General features: G+C 55.4%; 3 protein-coding genes across 3 annotated transcripts; 1 reads left to right on the forward strand and 2 right to left on the reverse strand.

The window, feature by feature from the left end:
- Window positions 1–2,500: 2,500 nt before the first annotated feature.
- LTHEOB_3197 (uncharacterized protein) lies at window positions 2,501–2,986 on the reverse strand (the record flags this gene model as incomplete). The annotated part of the gene is made up of 1 exon (XM_035512093.1): window positions 2,501–2,986. The coding sequence occupies one exon, from the start codon at window positions 2,984–2,986 to the stop codon at window positions 2,501–2,503; it is 486 nt and encodes a 161-aa protein (XP_035363090.1).
- Window positions 2,987–5,514: 2,528 nt separating this feature from the next.
- Window positions 5,515–12,293, reverse strand: LTHEOB_3198 (Ion transport; the record flags this gene model as incomplete). The annotated part of the gene is made up of 3 exons (XM_035512094.1): window positions 5,515–6,352; window positions 6,406–6,725; window positions 6,774–12,293. The coding sequence occupies 3 exons, from the start codon at window positions 12,291–12,293 to the stop codon at window positions 5,515–5,517; spliced, it is 6,678 nt and encodes a 2,225-aa protein (XP_035363091.1).
- A 1,542-nt stretch (window positions 12,294–13,835) lies between these two features.
- LTHEOB_3199 (Phd finger domain-containing protein) lies at window positions 13,836–16,329 on the forward strand (the record flags this gene model as incomplete). The annotated part of the gene is made up of 7 exons (XM_035512095.1): window positions 13,836–14,179; window positions 14,230–14,446; window positions 14,497–15,108; window positions 15,160–15,411; window positions 15,464–15,515; window positions 15,579–15,637; window positions 16,147–16,329. 7 exons carry the CDS (start codon window positions 13,836–13,838, stop codon window positions 16,327–16,329), a joined length of 1,719 nt encoding a protein of 572 aa, XP_035363092.1.
- Window positions 16,330–16,497: the final 168 nt, after the last annotated feature.

Here is a 16,497-nt window from a genome sequence, read left to right on the forward strand (position 1 = left end):
GAGGAACTAAAGGAACTAGAGGACCCAGATGATGAGGAAATGGGTCCTGCGGAAATGGAGGTCTCGCTCATCCAATGACTCGCAAAATAGATAGATCTCAATATCTAACCAGCATGAGATGTATCTCACAATTATTACTATCGTCGTGTTGCAGTTATTCCAGGTTCCAATTCCCAACTCTAACCAACACTAGCAGTCCTATAGTAGCAATCCTATTTTTGTTTCATATTTGTACATACTATGTATACAGCCACAGACCCACAGTCTTGATAACGTAACATCAGCCAGCCCCATCACCTACGCAAGCTTGTGTTTTCGTCATCGCGCCTACGCATACGTCGTTGCGTTATGCCGACTCAAAACAGACCGGGCCTGCGCCACACTCCCGCGCTACTGTTACAAGGCGCGCGGCCACCCAGGAACGGGTCCCAGCCACACCAAACACACAAGCACCGCCCACCAATAAGGCGCTCGCCGACCCACTTATGAAAGGGGTAGAGAAACATTCTAGACTCGCGATGACGGGTTTGGGGCGGGCTGAAAAAGTGTGTCGTAATAAGCGTGCGTAGGGCTGGCTGGAGAAACGACGACGAGGAAAAAAGGTGGATACGGGAAGCACTCCGCGATCCCCCTCCCCCATCTCCCCCCAAAAAAGAAAAGTGGACCGAAAGAGGTAATAAGGCGTAGTACCAAAAGTCTAGACTTCAGAAAAAAGTAATATCGCAGAGGCGGACGCGCGGGAACAGTCGGGCGGGACAAGACGAACAAGACCGCGGCTCTCTACCGCCCACCAAACCTTAACCGAACGAACGGGACAGTAAGGGAAGGGGGAAAAAAAAATCTCTCACCACTGCTGCTGCAACCAGCAGTCATGCCGCCTGTTCCGTCCATTCCTCCCATTCGATAGTTTTCTCGTCGAGAAATTGTCGATACGAAAATGCCGTCCTATGACCAGCCGCCCGACAGCTTGGACCGTCGTCATGTGTTCGGGGCTTGAGCGGCCACAAACGGTTCCCCAACGGTGGGCTAGTCGCGATCCTTCAATAACGCAGGGAAAACCGCTCAACCTGCCCCAAAACCCAACAACTGGCAGTAACGGCTATGCCGGCTGACAACAAGCTTATGCGTTTCTTTGCTGGGGACAAACTTCTATTCGTCCGATCGTGAGCAGTTTTGCATGAACGCCTACCCTTTGCTAAATTGATGTGAAGTAACAAGGTGCGGGAAACTCCAGGGAAGCCCCCAGTCGCTTTTCCCCAGCAAAATGTAGTTATTTTTGTAAATGCACAGCCTGCATATACAGCAGAGTTGCAAGGGTGATCCGAGTTATTGGGTGTCTTTTGTTGTGTCCTCGGTGTCGATGTGTAGCATTGCATCATATGAGTCAAGCTATCAATGCGTTGTAGAATCATCTAGATCACAGTGATTCACACATGACGAAGAACGAGATCGTCTCAAGATAGATCTGCGTAGTTGAAGACCGAATAGTATTACCATTACCGAAGGTGACGTATGCTTTTAGTCGTAGTCGTAAGCGCAGAATCCAGAACCAACTATGTGGCAAAAAAAAAAAAAAAAAGGAATCCGAATCAACGAAGGAAAAGTCGAGAAGAGAAGGAACGACTCCGACAAACCAGAGAGTCAGGTATCAAAGCGAAAATGATGGAGAAGAGGAGCGAGCAGTATACACGCACACACGCAGCATAATCTGATCACACACAAGCACACACCATAGAAGCAAAATTGAAATGAAGCAGCACAAGCAGAACACACAAAGGTCACACACTGCAGACATGGCATTCTGGCAAGAAGCAGAGAAAAAGCAATGAAGCCGTTTGTCGCTCGTTTCTAATCAGACAACATCAGAGCGAAAAAGAGATGAACATGAAAAGCCAAATCAGTATCCAATTTTGCAGGATACAGAGTATAACGCCGAGTAGCCCATGTACGTACATCGAATAACGTCATTAGACAAAAAGCTTCAAGCCTGAGCCTGGTAATGTCCGTTTCAAGGAAAGAAAAAGAAAGAAATAAAGTCCAGTCAGTCACGCAGCGCAGATGTCCGCATGACTGATGGTAAAGTAGAAAAAGAAAGGAGCCCGCCACAATGTAGGCTGGCGCATGAGAAGAAGAGAATTGGAAAAAGCAGACAAGAGAAGGAAAGAAAAGAAGAAAAGAAGAGGCGCGGACGTAGTCAGAATCTTCTTTACTTCATTATCATCTCCGAAGAGAGAGCCGGGGGATGAAAAAATAAAAAGGAGGGGGAGTGCGTGAAGCCCCTCTCCCCCCTTCCCCTTCGTAAACGTTTGGAGCGTGACGCCAGGGTACCTCTCGTGGAGGCCACCATCATCGTCGAATCGTCTCTGCAAGAACAAGAACAAGAAAAAAGAGGTAGAAAGGGGCTCTCCACCACGTGGTGTGTGAACGTTCCACAAGACGCTCAGTCAATCCCATCTAATCCAATCCAAATCCCCCAATCACCAAACCCCCATTCCCCGTCTTAACGTCCCCCTAACACCTCAAAGATGCCCCCCATCACTACACCACCCGCACCCCCATCCACCCTCGCCACGCCGGGCCTGGGCTCCATCACGCTGAGGAAGCCACCGTCAGGCCCGCCAAACAGCGCAGCCTCGTCGGCGATCTCGCGCTCGATGTTGATGCGGCTCTGCTTGCGGCGCACGGCAAGCAGGTGGCGGATGCGCGAGTACGACGACGAAGACGAGCAGTTCGACGAGGAGCTGGTTGTCGACGAGGGCGACAGCGTAGCCGAGTCGCTGTGGTGGTGCTTGTTGGCGTGGCTAGTCGTAGGGGGCGTGGTGAGGGGCTGGTAGCCTGAGGATGAGGTGGAAGAGGCGGAGAGAGTGTGGTGGTGTGTGTTGGTGTTGTTGTTGGTAGTAGAGGAGGAGATTGCCGTGGGTGGTGCAGCGAGGTCCTTGGTGTTGAGGCGGTGGAGGGAGGGGAGGCGGAATGCGTGCCGAGGCATGGTCGTTATTATTTTTTTTTAAATCTTAACGATTGTGTGTTTTGCAGCGATCGGCAGGTGAGAGGGTAGAGTAGGGGTTTTGATTGACGCGGATAGATGAGATCGGAAGATCGCGATGGGTAGGAACGCCAGGTATCCGGGTGCGGTGACGTCGGACGACGTTAAAAAGAGAAGCGTTTCCGGAAGGCCCCAAAAGCGGATGGGTCAGGCGGTAGTGGGTTGCTGTTTTTGGGTCGTGGCGTGACGGCGTGACGGTTGTGGTGCCGGATGACCTGCAGCTGTTGTTCGAGGCTGAAGGTGTGGCTGCTCTGGCTGTGCAATGCGCGTGGGCAACGAGTGGGATCCGCGGACAAGCGAATGGCGTCCTTGGGGGAGGAGAAGTAGTGCGGGCGGGGAGCAGGTAAATAATAAGGCTCCGGCGCGGTCTGAGCTAGAGTGGTCTCTCGCCTGATGAGGAAAGGCTGCTGATTGTCCGAGCCCCGACAAATTTCTCGCGGAATGCTAAGGTGCGAAGGGTGTGTGCGCCCTTGGCTGCTTAGGGGCTTGATGGGTCGTGTCGTGAGCGCGTCAATTAGTGGAGAGCAGACGTGGCGAGCAGCTGCAGGGTCCAAGCCAGCGGGCGTGTGCACTTGGGAGAGTCAACGGCGGCCGGCGCGTGATGGGAAAGTGTCGTGAGAGCAACGTGGATTGCGATTCCCAGGCGGCACGCGGTCCCGGCGCGCCCTTATAACGCAAGACGGCGATAAAGTAGCTGGGGGATGCGTCGCGACAGCTCCGGCCAGGGGAATGCTCGCGCGTCGACCGCGTCTCAGCCCGCATAACAGGCGTGCAACACAGCCCTACCCAGGCCGCGCATCCGGCCTCGACCTTTGGGATGGCGCAACCGAGCGAACCCCCGGCCCAAGCCCGCAATCGTCAGTCCGTCCGCCGTCCCGCAGCGGTCCCTGTCGCGGCCTGGGCCTGAGACGCGCTACCGTCAATGTGCGACGTCTCACCATCCGTCCCAAATCTCACACACGCGTTTGTGCCTGCCCAGCCCAGCAGCGCCCGCGCCGGCAAGCAACAAGCTCGACGCCGCTGCCGATGCCGGCTGTGTCGTTGAAGTCGCGGCCGCCCCAGCACCCACGTGTCCTGCCAGCTGGCGGCAACCCGCGCCGCCTGCATGCCGCCGCCCGCGTGACTGCGCGCCTCTCCAAACCCCTTCAGGCAGTGAGCGACGTCCTCGCCGCCTGCGCCGTTCCATCGCTCTCTATCTCGGCCCTCATTTCGAGTAACAATCAACAGCCGACTCGCCAGCTGTGGGGATCTCGTCCATCTCTCTCGCTTCGTGCGAACTGCTTCATTTCACCTCATACACATCACCGCGTGATTCCATGAGGTGCATCATCGAGATAGCGAGGGACAAGTGGGTCCTCTTTTCCCGCTTAATGACAAGCGACTATTCTTATCTTCACGCAAAATGCCGACGACTCTGACATACTTTCTTGCTTTTTTCCTCGCCGGCATGGCCGAACACCAAAGAAGAAGTCAGGAGGCAGCAGTCGAGCAGAGCGCATGCACGCATTGCACACCGCCCGAACGAAAACCCACCCCATCACATCACACTCTACCAGGGTCCCATGTGAACAACGCATCAGAAAGCCACCACCCGCGCACCGGCCCGTATTGCTTCCCACCACCTCGAGCACACTCCGCTGCCGCACGAGCTGCCTTGGTGTCTCTTCAGCCTAATAACCTTGTAAATGAATCAGCCTACCACACATCACATCCGCTCCAGACCACGGCTAGTGAGAGCATGGTGGTGCGAGAAAGACAAGAAGAGGCAAATGATGAACAATTTTAGAATGGGGACAAGACAGAAGAACGCCATCGCTATGCTACGACACATGTCCCGAGTTTCACTTTCCCTGCATCCGACCCCCCTGATTTCCCCTCCTCTCCCCAGACACCTTTTCAAAATCGCAAAATTCCAGCTGCTGCTGCTACTGTCATCAAACCACCCGCCGCAGAGGCTGGCAAAAGGGCCAAAATGTGACTACTCTGCATCTTTCTTTCTTTTTTTTTCCCCTTCCCTTTGCCACCGGGCCCTTCCCCTGCATATCCTGTGCGCGCCTCTCTTGCATTCTGCATGCACAGTATGTGCAACTCGCCTCTCTCCTTCGCACATACATAAATGAAAGAAGAGAAGGGAGAGGGGAAAAAATGAGCAGCAGTAGCGAAAAAAGTAGCTTGCGCGCGTGCAGCACGCAATATTTCCCCCATACCCACAAAAACCCGCACCCATCCCAAAAACAGAACTCCCACCCCCCCATCCCATCCCATCCTCCCTCCCGCAGTGGGGAGGAGTATGTCGAACACTTTAGCTCCCGTCCAATGATTCCCACACTACTTCCCTTGCCTAGTCTTGGCCTGCTGCTGCCTTCCCTTCCCATTCCCCATCCCTCTACCTTCATCCCCCCGCTCAAAAAGCGGGGAGGAGGATGGGGGGCCAAAAGTGAACCGGGGGTCGGCCTCCACTCATCCACTCATCATCTCCCCGGTCTCTTGACCGTAAAGCTCTTCCTGATACTCTCGCCCCAAATGCTGTTGTCCAGCACCTCCAGCACATCCTGGGCGCTGACGTCGCTGTTCTGCCTGCTCCGATGCCCGGCGCCGCCGCCCTCCGGCATGGCGCTCTGGCGACCAACGCTTCCCGGCACGGTGGAAGAGCGACTGACGCCACTCGGCCCAGCCGCCGCCGTGCCTGTGCTATCGCGGCCAGTGCCAGCAGGACCGCCGGCCGACGGGCTGGACGGCCTGCTGAGGTTGAGAGCGCTGGCAAGCTGCCAGTTGAGCTCGGCCGGGTCGACGGGCGCATGGCTGGTGTGGGGGCTGGTGTGCGGCGAGTGCGTGGGGCTGAGGGTCGGGCTGAGCGGGATGCTCTGCAGGGCGCCGCCGCGCGTGGGACTCATGATGGGGCTGGCCTGGATGCTGTTTGCGCGGCTCTGCACGGGCGTCTTCTGGATGCTGTTGGCGCGGCTGCGGAACGCGCCCTCGGTGTCGAGCGGCGGCGGAGGTTGCGGCCGGTTGTTGAAGTTGTCGAAGTAGCCGCCGTCGCTTCCCACCGATGGCGGCTGCTGGTACGGCGAGAGAGAGGGCGATGGCAGGCTTGATTCGGGTCGCAGGCCGCCTGCTGGGCTGGCGTCGTCGGCCATGGTGAACTCGAACTGCGGCACCGCTGTCATGCGGCCTGCGCGCTTGGCTTCCAGGGCGCGACGGAAGCGGCGTGCCCAGAAGAGCGTGTCGAAGAAGCCTATGACGATCTTGCGCTGCACCGACTCTTCGACGCGCTGGAGTCGAGCCTTGCGACGCAGGAACTCCTCAAGTCTAAAGATTTTGTCAGTATAGATATGTGTATGGTGTTTATGGGGTTCACATACCTCAAGCTCTTGTTGTCGTTGATGACCTTGTAATGAGCAAGAGTGATGAGAAGAGAAGTGAAGTGGATGCCTCTGTCAGGGTCTGCGCCATTGAGCATCTCCTCGTAGAATCTGTTCATCCGCGCTCTCCGCATACGGATCTCCTCGCAGGGCAGATAAGCCAGCCGATCATTGAGTTTGTCGAGGTCGATTTCGGGCTTCTGCTTCCTGCCATCAATCGAGAAGCCATGGTCGGCCGTTGGCTTGCTGCAGTCTTCGATGATCCGGCTGACCGTAAAATCGCCGTCGTAGATTCGCATCTCGAAGACACCAGAGAGTTCCTAAATGAGTTAGTAACGTGATTCTCAAAAGACTAGAGCATGACTTACGCCAAGTAGCCGCGGGAACTTCTCCTTGGAAATGAATCCCGTGCCATGAGGGTCGAACTCTGCCCAAGCTTGCTTGTACCGACGAATCTCCTCTCGGCTAATAACGGACATGCCGCTACTGCGCTGATACACGTACGAGAAGGATTCGTAAATGAGCGAGACGAACAGGTTGACGAAGATGTACATGCTGAGCACGTTCCAGAGGATGAAGAGAGTGCGAGCCCATTCAGCACTGCCGCAGTCGCCATCGTAAAACTCGTCAGCCACAGTACAGAAAGGTGGCTGAATGGAAGCAAAATCTTCCATCACCTCGTTCCATCCTTCACCACTAGACATCCGGAACAGGAGAATGAGCGCCTTGGGAACGGTCCTGAAGTTGATGTTGCCACTTTCTTGCGATCCAAACCTGGTCAGGCCAAATGCCTGCGTAAAGGCGATGGCAAAAACAAGGAACAGCACAAACCATGTGGCGAGCAGATTGGCAATGGAGCCCACCGACGCGGCGGCGGTCTTGAAGAGCTGGTCAAGTTGGTTGTTGCGGGGAATGAGCAGAAGTGTGATCGAGACAAGGAAGAGTTTGTGCAGCTGGACGTATACACGCTCGTTGAAGTTTGTGAGGAGGAGAATCGTGGTAGCGAACGTGCCAAAGACAGCAAACAGGGAGTAGATATCCCAAGAGCTCCGACGGAATCGTGTCCAACCCAATCCGACAATTCGAACAGTGATGTTGGCGATGTAGATGAGGGTGAGAACCAGGAACACGAAGTCTCGGGTGCGTCCCCACTGCCATGGTTCTGGGTAGTATTCCAGGCAAAGAAGAAGCAGGTGAATGATGAGGATTAAGGTGATAAATCTCTGCCATCGACCAGTCTTCTTCACCGCGCGGCGATAGCACCATTCTTCCCATGTCTCTCGCTTCTTCGTCGACGATGGTCTCTTCGAGGGAGAGATCTGCCTGAGGAGCTTGCGCAATTCGAGCCATGAGCGTTGGTCTGTTGTCAGATACGCAACCCCAGTCTGTTCAGTGTAGTTACGCATGAAGACGGACACGAACAGCGTCAACACGAAGACTGCACCGAGCAAGTTGAAGACGACGAAGTATACCGCATTTCCTTGAGAGGCAAAATCCTCAGGTTGCCGAAACACTCCGGTGATCGCCTGCGCGGAATACATGACATCAATCCAACCTTCTTGGGAGACAATCTGGAACAGGATGAAGAGGGAATTTCCAAAGTTGTCGAAGTCGTAGTAGGGGTTTGCGGCCTGACGAGGTGCTAAGACGTCCCAGTTAAATGGCGAGCTGAGATACTCTCCAACGCAATCATCAAGATTCACAATATTCGAATCTCCATCATTGCACGTGTACATACGGCCGTTGAAGAGGTTGAGTCCGTAGATGGCAAATGGGATAAGGAAGCTCAGGGAGACGAAAGCCGCCGACATGACCTTCCAACCGCCTCGAACAATGACGTGATGGAAAGTATTCCGAGCACTGTCACTGACGTTAAGCAACCTGAGAGCTCTGAGAGCTTTGAAAGCACCGACAGCTCGCGACACGTCTCCTTCGTTGAGCAGAAGGGTGGCAATGTTGATCCACAGTGTGATCAACACGATACCGTCGATGAAGCCCCAGGAGCTTCGGAAGTACGCATTCGGCGTCCAGAAGAAACCGTCGGCGATGACTTTGATGAGCGCTTCGACTGTGAAGAGGATAGCGAAACCCAAATCCGTGTACACGAACCAGTTGTAGACGCTGTAGCCATGTGTCTCGAAATACTCCTTTTGGTAGACGGGAGTGGTGATGCAAGCAAGAAGCACCATGGCAACAATCGCCGCATAGATGAACGCTGAGAATGCGTACCAGATAGGAATCGAAGGCGTCACACCCTCAATACGGTCGTCACCACGCCCTGGTCCAACAATGCGTTGGCAAATCCTCCTGATGGGGTTGTGTGGCTTGAACATGAACAGTGAGACGTTGTACGAAGGGTGCTTTTGCAGATATTCTCTTTGTGCCTTCTTCCTGCGCTCGGTAGCTGACACGACCTCCTGTGCCATCGTCCGGGGGTCCAAATCTTCGTACGCCTTGGAGAATTCAAGCCGAGAGTAGAAAGGATTCGGTTCGCGGTGCCATACTCTGCGGACGAAATGATCCCATAGCCTTGTAAGAACACCCACCTTCACTACGCCAGTTGCACCGTTGTGTCGTGTGTCGTGGTGGTGAGTGTCTGTCCCGGCGAGGAGGGGTTGTTCAGGCTCATCAAGGAAATCCCGGACCACAGCATCCTTCAGTAGCATTTCGGTAGCAGCAGTGCCATAGTCAAGGGGATCCCTTTTTCTCCCAGCGGTAACTTTGAAAATGGTCGACAGTGCAAGATTGCCAGCCGTAGAACCTCCGAGCTCTTTCTGGTGCAGGAAGGCTTTAACCTGCTGAAGCCGCTTTTCATCTTCTGACACATCAAAGTTCTCCTGAATGACAGCAATGAACATGTTCAAGACGATGAAGTTGGCCAAGATGTACCAGATGATCAAGAAAGCGGCTCCAATCCAGGCGGTGTTAAAGCCGACTTCGAATTTCTGAACGGTGAAGAGGACATCCGTCCAGTTCTCGCTAGAGAGTAATTGATACATCCCAAGAAAAGAGTTGAACAGAGAGGAAAACGTGACTCGAATTGATTCGCCGTCGTCTTCTTCAGGTATCTCGCCACGGAAGATTTGAGCAGCAAAAAGAGCTGCCAAAAATGTTAGGAGGAACACGAACAGGATCAGGTTAAGAAGACCGTAGACGTTGCCCAGGACGGTCATGATAAGTTCGCGTGTCAAAGAGACTGCCAGAACCACGCGATAGAAACGAATGATCTGGAAGACGGTCATCCAGGCGTAGACACGCTCCTTGTTATTAACAGGGGGGAACTGCATGATGGTGGTAATGACTGCGAGAAAGAGATCCAGGAGATTTCTCCGGCGGCGATGAAAGTATCTCCAGTCTGCGACAAAGCGCCAGATGATCTCAAAGAGGAGGAACCCCGTCACGACGGTTTCCGTGTTATTGATGAAGCTCTCGCGTCCCTTACTCATCTCGTGGCTTCGTAGAGCTTGAACAATGAGATCGAAAACGATGAGTAGAACCCAAAAGGCTCTGGTTTTGAGATACACCCGGAGCATGGCGGGCTTGCGCCGTTTAGGCGCGACTTCTTCTTGCTTTTCATCCGGACCTTGCGTGACTTCTTGAGCCGTGAAAGCACTGGTCTTGCTCTCGTCTCTGATGACTTGGAACGACGAAGTGATCACAGCGATGAGCAAGTTGAGCAGCCACAACGCCAAGATGACGATTCCAAAGGCGAAATAGAGACAGGCGGCCAGATAGTCGCTGTCCGACAAATTGTACATGAGATCGGAGAACGTATTGGAGGTCATGACAACAAAGACCAGCTCTAAGGACTGGAAAATGTTATCATAGCTGACGGTGCCGTTGTACTGGTTTTCGCCTTCGATGCATTCCGCAGGATAGGGACAGAGAAAGCCTTTGTGATAGTCCGACCCTTCAAGCCCGTTGAGACTGATCCATGGCATTGCGGTCCCATTTTTAGTAAGATAGCCTCCGCAATATTGTTCGGTAGTGTAGTCTTCTTGTTCACCCGATGGATCTTTCCAGACGCACGTTCGCCTGAGACTGGACTTGAAGCTCTGGACTCCGATAATGGCAAACAATAACCAGAAGAACCCCATGAGGAAACCGACGTTGACGAGTAGTGGCGCTGCTCTTTTCAAACTTCGCAAAATGACCGTTGTACCACTAGTGAGACCCAGGAGACGAAGAATACGCAAGCAACTAAGCATGCGAAAGACGTAGGCGTGGTTGTGCTCCTCGACACCGAACACACCAATGACGAAGCTGATCCAAAATGAGACAACGGCGACAAAGTCGAGTCGATTGAAAGAGTGACGCAGGAATGCTCTATGGGCGAGTCGGACTCTCTGTTGTTGCCGGGCATTCGCGGGGTCATCGACGTCCATTTGGTAGGTCGTGAAAGAGCGAAAGAGCACGGGCTGTTCCGGTGGAAGCGTTGTGTCCGTTCTCTTAACCGAGGGTTGGCGTTGAGGCCCGGCGAACAGCTTCTTGCCCTTCTCTATCATAGCTTGCCGCACGCCGATTTGACGGTTGATCGTACTGTACTCAACTGGGTTGATGATAAAGCCCGACACAATTATGCGTATTATAACCTCGATGGTGTAAATTACGAAAAGGGCCAATAGGAAATAGTCTATCCAGGTAGTACCCCAGTGACTGGACCGGGGATGTGTAAACACGCTGCGAGCCGAATCTATGGTGAGCAAAATGGTCTGCATAATGATACAAAGAAGGAGAATTGGCTCGGTAGCGGGGTGTGTTAAAACATCGCAGAGCTTCATCCTGATGGGACTGTCCGGCGGAAAGATCCCTAAAGATTTGCCTCTCAAAGGATTTGCTTGGTATTTCCAGTTGAAATTACGTCGGTGCGTAGGCGACGGAAGCTTCTCCAGCGGCGATCCAGGTGATATCGGGGAGCGCGGGGAGCGCGGAGACGGAGGCGGACCATCGTTTCCGTACGCGTCTGCAGAGGGCCACTCATCCTCCTCCAACTGTTGCTCTCCTTGCTTTTTCTGTGAAGACTTCCGGCGAATGGCTCGTTCAATAAGCTCAGGTTCGTTACTGATGTTGACGACACGCTGAGAAATATTCCTCATCATAGTTCCAGCCCGCCGGAGAGGAGATTCTATTGCTGAAGGAGAGAGCGACCTTGTGCGGCCGCCTGAACCTGACCGTCCAAGAGTCTGAGTCGACAAGCGAAGACCGGCTTCGGCTTGACTGAGATCATCTCCAAGTCGCATTTTTCCCGGAGAAGCCGAAGCTCGCTCTGGAGTCAGAAATTGTACGCTCTGGAAGCTAGAACGGCCGGTTTGCTCCACAGGGGTCCTGGGTTCTGCGCCGGGCGAGGCAGGTGTAAGATGGCGAGTGCTGCTGCTAGGTGCCGCGTCCGGGTCCGCAGACTTAAAGTAACCGGTGCTCTCATCTTCTGATATACGGCTATCGTACGGCGTGCCATCGCTGGGGTGCAGCCAGACGGGCGGGCTGCGAGGATTTCCAGGCGATACGACTGAAGGTTGGTCCCGGCGAGACGAGTCGCCTTCGAACGACAGACCTGCGAAACCAATGGCGTTCTGAAACGCCCCCACGTCTCCCACAGGGCTGATCGGCGAGGACGCGGGGCCACGGCCACTGTTATTTAGCCCTTGTGTTGACAGGTGGAGTGGCGACGGTCGACCAGCATCCCGCGGGGGACTGGATTCACTGAGCGGCGCATACCTGGCGTTTCGCGAGTCCCGGCCTCGTAACAAGCTCCTCCCACGGTCACTGAGGGTGCGGCGATGCGGGGATTCGGGGTTGTCGGTGTCAGGGGGCCGGTTGAGGTCTTGCAGCGGTATCGACTGCGGCGTCGATTCGTCGCGATAGCGTTGGTTATTGTTGTGATCGGCCATGGTAACGAGCGACACGTCCCTGAGTGACTATGCGCACCAATGCGTCATCGGGACAGCGGGCGGTAGAGGGCGGCGGGAGCTGGTTGGGCGGGCGGCGGAGTTGGTATGCGATAATCTGGGGTAAACAGCACTGCGGGCTTCACAGATCCGGGTGATCTGTGCGCCGCAGCGTGGTGTTGCGGTCGAACGGGGGGGCTTGGCGGCGCACGACGGGGGCTCGAGGTGACGGCGCAGAAGACGAGAGCGCGTGAAGACGGCGGGAGTGGTGTTGGTTGAGGTGTGGGCGAAATGTCTCGTCGCGAAGTACGGCGATCGTAGGCAGCTTGGCGCGGGATTGTGCATGCAATACGGGCTGGCGTCGGAAGCAGAAGCACGTCTGGCAGCTTCAGGGACCACTGTTCCCAAGCCACGCGTGGCCAGAGCGCAGAGAGTGCCGAATATTTTTAGCACCACCGCCACGCGTCGCAAAACTCACACCCCAGCAGCGATTTCGCAGAAGACTTCACGCGTTTGCTCGGCCGCCGCGGGCTGCTGTCCCTATTTGTGTGCACGTCTGCTCCCGGGTCTCGGCATGCTCATCATTCACCAACGGAGGTGTTCCGGCAGGCACGGCATGCTCGGCGCGGCCGACCCCATCGCCATCTGAAACGGCAAATGACGGACCTGGCACATGCAAGGTCGAACTTTACCAAGTCGGGCTGAGGGCCCAGAGCTGCGCGCCTGTTTTGACCGTTTGACGTCCAGCCTGCGGCGCAAGAAGGGGCGCGAGACGGAGCATTCCAGCACCTGCATCCCTCATCTCGCGACGCGCGCTGTGCTGCCGCGCAATCAATGGCGCGCTGCAGCTGAGGCGGGTGGGTGTTACGAGATAAGGACCAGCCTTAATTGGTAGCTGTCATAGGGCTGACGCGGGATCTTCACGGCTCTCCGGCCCTGCCCTGTTGCTGCGCAGTTTTTCCCGCGTCGCTGCAGCGACTGCAGTCAGGCTGCAAACAGCCGGGGAGGTGCACGAGGACTGATTCAAATGTGTTTGCAGAAGAATTCTGAGACGAGTTGATAGTATAATATGCTTTTCTTTTACTAAGGCCTCTCGTATAGTGCGGGCAAACGCCTGCCGAGGCACACGAGCAGCCAGCGCGCAAAATTTAGTGGCGCGGTTGGATCGTGTTCACTTTAATTTACGTATCCGCAGCTGTGCCTGGACAAAAGGCGCGAGTTGCGAGAGGATGGCAAGGGATGGCCCTCGAAATGCGGCCACGACTTTGTGCTGGCGGCGGCCTGCGGAGCGGTGATGCCAAGAGCGCGCGAGTGACGCTGGATGTCTGGTCGGCCCTCTCCAATTTCTACAGAGATCAGGTACAACTTCAGAATCACCCGCCAACTCTCACCCCACGCCCCGTCGCGCGTCGTGCACTAAACTGCGCGCTACCCTCGCTCCGCATCGCGCTACTCGACCGTTTCTCGCTCGAAGCCACGCCAATCGCGCAGTTTGCCCCCTCGCGCCTGCCGCAACGCGTCGCCGCACGGCACGCTTCCGTCACCATGCCTGCCAGGAAGCGCGGTCGTCAGGAAGTCGAGCAGGAGGAACAACCGCGCAAACAGGAGCCCACCAAGCTCGAGAAGCTGCGCAACACCTGGGAGTTCGCGAGCCTTGTGCAATACATCTACATCTTTGGTTCCGTGGTTAAGATCGACGAGGACATCGACGTCGACGTGAGCACTTCCCCGCGTCCATCGGCCACCTGCACCTGGTGCACCCGCATGCTGGATCAATCTAACTCGGCGCAGGAACTCGAGGCAGAATGCCTAAAGCCGACGCCCTCTGAAAAGCTTGCGCAAATCGGCCTAGCTCTACTCAAATACGTGTCGTCACACAAGGGACTAACGTGAGAGCTCCTACACGCGCGTTGGATGGTCGCCTGCTAACTTTGACCAGTTTGGAGATATTCGATGAGTATGCGCGCCGCCAGTACGTCGCCAAGGCCCCTCAGCGCAACCCCTTCGGAGTCGATGAAGAGCCCAAAAAGTTCAACGACATGGACACTTTCACCAAAGTTCGCATTCTCCAACAGCTTTCCACCTGGACGCTTGGCAATGCCGATCGCATACGTGAGAAGATGCCGGAGCAGAAGGACATTGACCAGACAAGCTGGGTAAGCGGTACTGCCCACTGGCATCCTTGGTCTCTGCTAACACCCACCAGCGCGTCGAAGCATTTGGATGGGATAAGGAGGACCGCACTTACTTTGTTCTCGATGACGATCGCCTCTACCGTCGCACCGACCCGCCCTTGCCCGCAGCCCCGCCGCAAAAGTCCAAGCCGAAATCGAAAGCGAAGCCTAAGAAAACCAAGGGTACCCGAGCAAGCAAACGAAGGAGACTATCCACGTCGCCTTCAGAAAGTGATGCAGAACAGGAGGAAGATGGCGCCCAAGATGCCCCTGCGCCGGAGGAGGATACATTTGGCGGTATGACATGGGAGTGCGTTGCTGTCACGCTGGAAGACTACACCACTTTTGTGGATTCCATCCGCAAAAGCAGGGATCCAAACGAGAAGGAACTTGTGAAGCGTCTGCAGGCCGATGTCATTCCCATTATCGAGAAGAGGGCTGAGCAACAGCGACAAAAGGCCCTGAGGAAGCAAAGAGAGCTGGAGAACCTTGAGAAACTGGCGAATGCAAAGCGCTCCAGCAGAATCGCGGGCCGTTTGGAGAAGCAAAAGGAACAGGAGGCTGCTGTTGAAGCTGAACGCAAGCGTGTATCTGACCTTGAAATGGCCAAGAAGGAGCAAGAGAAGCAGAAGCAGATGGAGGAGGTGCGTCCATCATCCGAGCACTCGCTGGAACGGTTTACTGACACCCTAAAGGCACGACAATCACGCATGATGACCCGCGAGCAGCGCTTGAAAGAGCGTGAAGTGAAACGCATACTTCACGAGGAGGAACTGAAGAAGCTGCAGGAAAACAGCGAAAAGGCAGAAAACAACGAAATGCGGATGTCCGAACGCCACCTCAAAGCCGAGATGGAAAGGCGTCAGAAAGAGCTGGAGCAGATGGCCCAGGAAGAGGAAAACTGGATTTTCGATTGTGCCGTCTGTGGTGTTCATGGCGAGAACTTGGTACGGCATCCGATGCTTGCGTTGTTTGGTTCGGCAGCTGACTTTGTGGCAGGATGATGGCTCGCACAGTATCGCATGCGAGAAGTGCAATGTCTGGCAACACAGTGCGTGCCATGGTATTGCTAAGGCAACAGCAGAGAGAGACGATTTCCACTTCGTCTGCTCAGATTGCAAGCAAAAGGCAGAAGACGCTGCGAGACCCAAGCTGCCACCCCTTAAGTTCAAGGTTGGTGCTTCGCCTAAGCCGGACAGCTCTGCATCGTCGTTGGCGGCTGCACCTCCGCCAGCTCAGACTCAACCTTCCGGCACCGTGCCTCTTCCCGAGCAGCCGTTGCAGCCAGCACGGGCAGCACGGCCCCCGCAAACAGCCCCACTACACCCACCGCCGGCAAATGGTATCCTGAATGGTCCAAGCCTATCGCCTCATGGCCAAACCTCTGGTCCACCCGGAATGATTCATGCAGGATCCAGTTATGGCTCCGCACACAGCACGCCCTCACACGCTCCACCAGCGCCGGTGCCATCATTATCAGCCGCAAATGCACCGTCCATTCCGCCACCACGTTTCATGGCCAGTGGCCAAAGTGGGCACCACGTTATGGCAGGTTCTCCTAACTGGCACCACTCACCTCCATCCCAGAATCCACATCACGGGCAGTCAAATGGATACCCCCCGAATCCATCAGCCAACTCATCCCCAAGTCGGCCCTTGACGTATAATCCGGCACCGAACAGCCCCAGTCAGCAACGTTCGCCTCCGTCAGGCTATGGAGCTCCGTCACCATCGAAGCCGAGCCCGGCTACGATTCAACAGCGTCCCATGTCTTCGGGATACGGCGCCCCGTCGCCATCAAAGCCCGCCCCCGCATCTTCACCATACCAGACCAACGGCTACCCTACGACAGCCCCTTTCACTAGCCCCGGTGCATCCTTCCCACCAGCACCAATCCAGCGTCCAGCATTTTCACCGGTCAAGCAAGCCTCTTCCCCTCCTCAACCGCATTCTTCCCCTTTCGTAGAGAACAACTCCCGCCTTTTGCCCGAGCCTTCAGCCGGCATCTCGCCGGAGAAGCATGATAGCGCACC

Source organism: Lasiodiplodia theobromae (genome assembly GCF_012971845.1).
Source record: "Lasiodiplodia theobromae strain AM2As chromosome Unknown scaffold_8, whole genome shotgun sequence".
In the NCBI taxonomy this organism is placed as follows: Eukaryota; Fungi; Ascomycota; class Dothideomycetes; order Botryosphaeriales; family Botryosphaeriaceae; genus Lasiodiplodia; species Lasiodiplodia theobromae.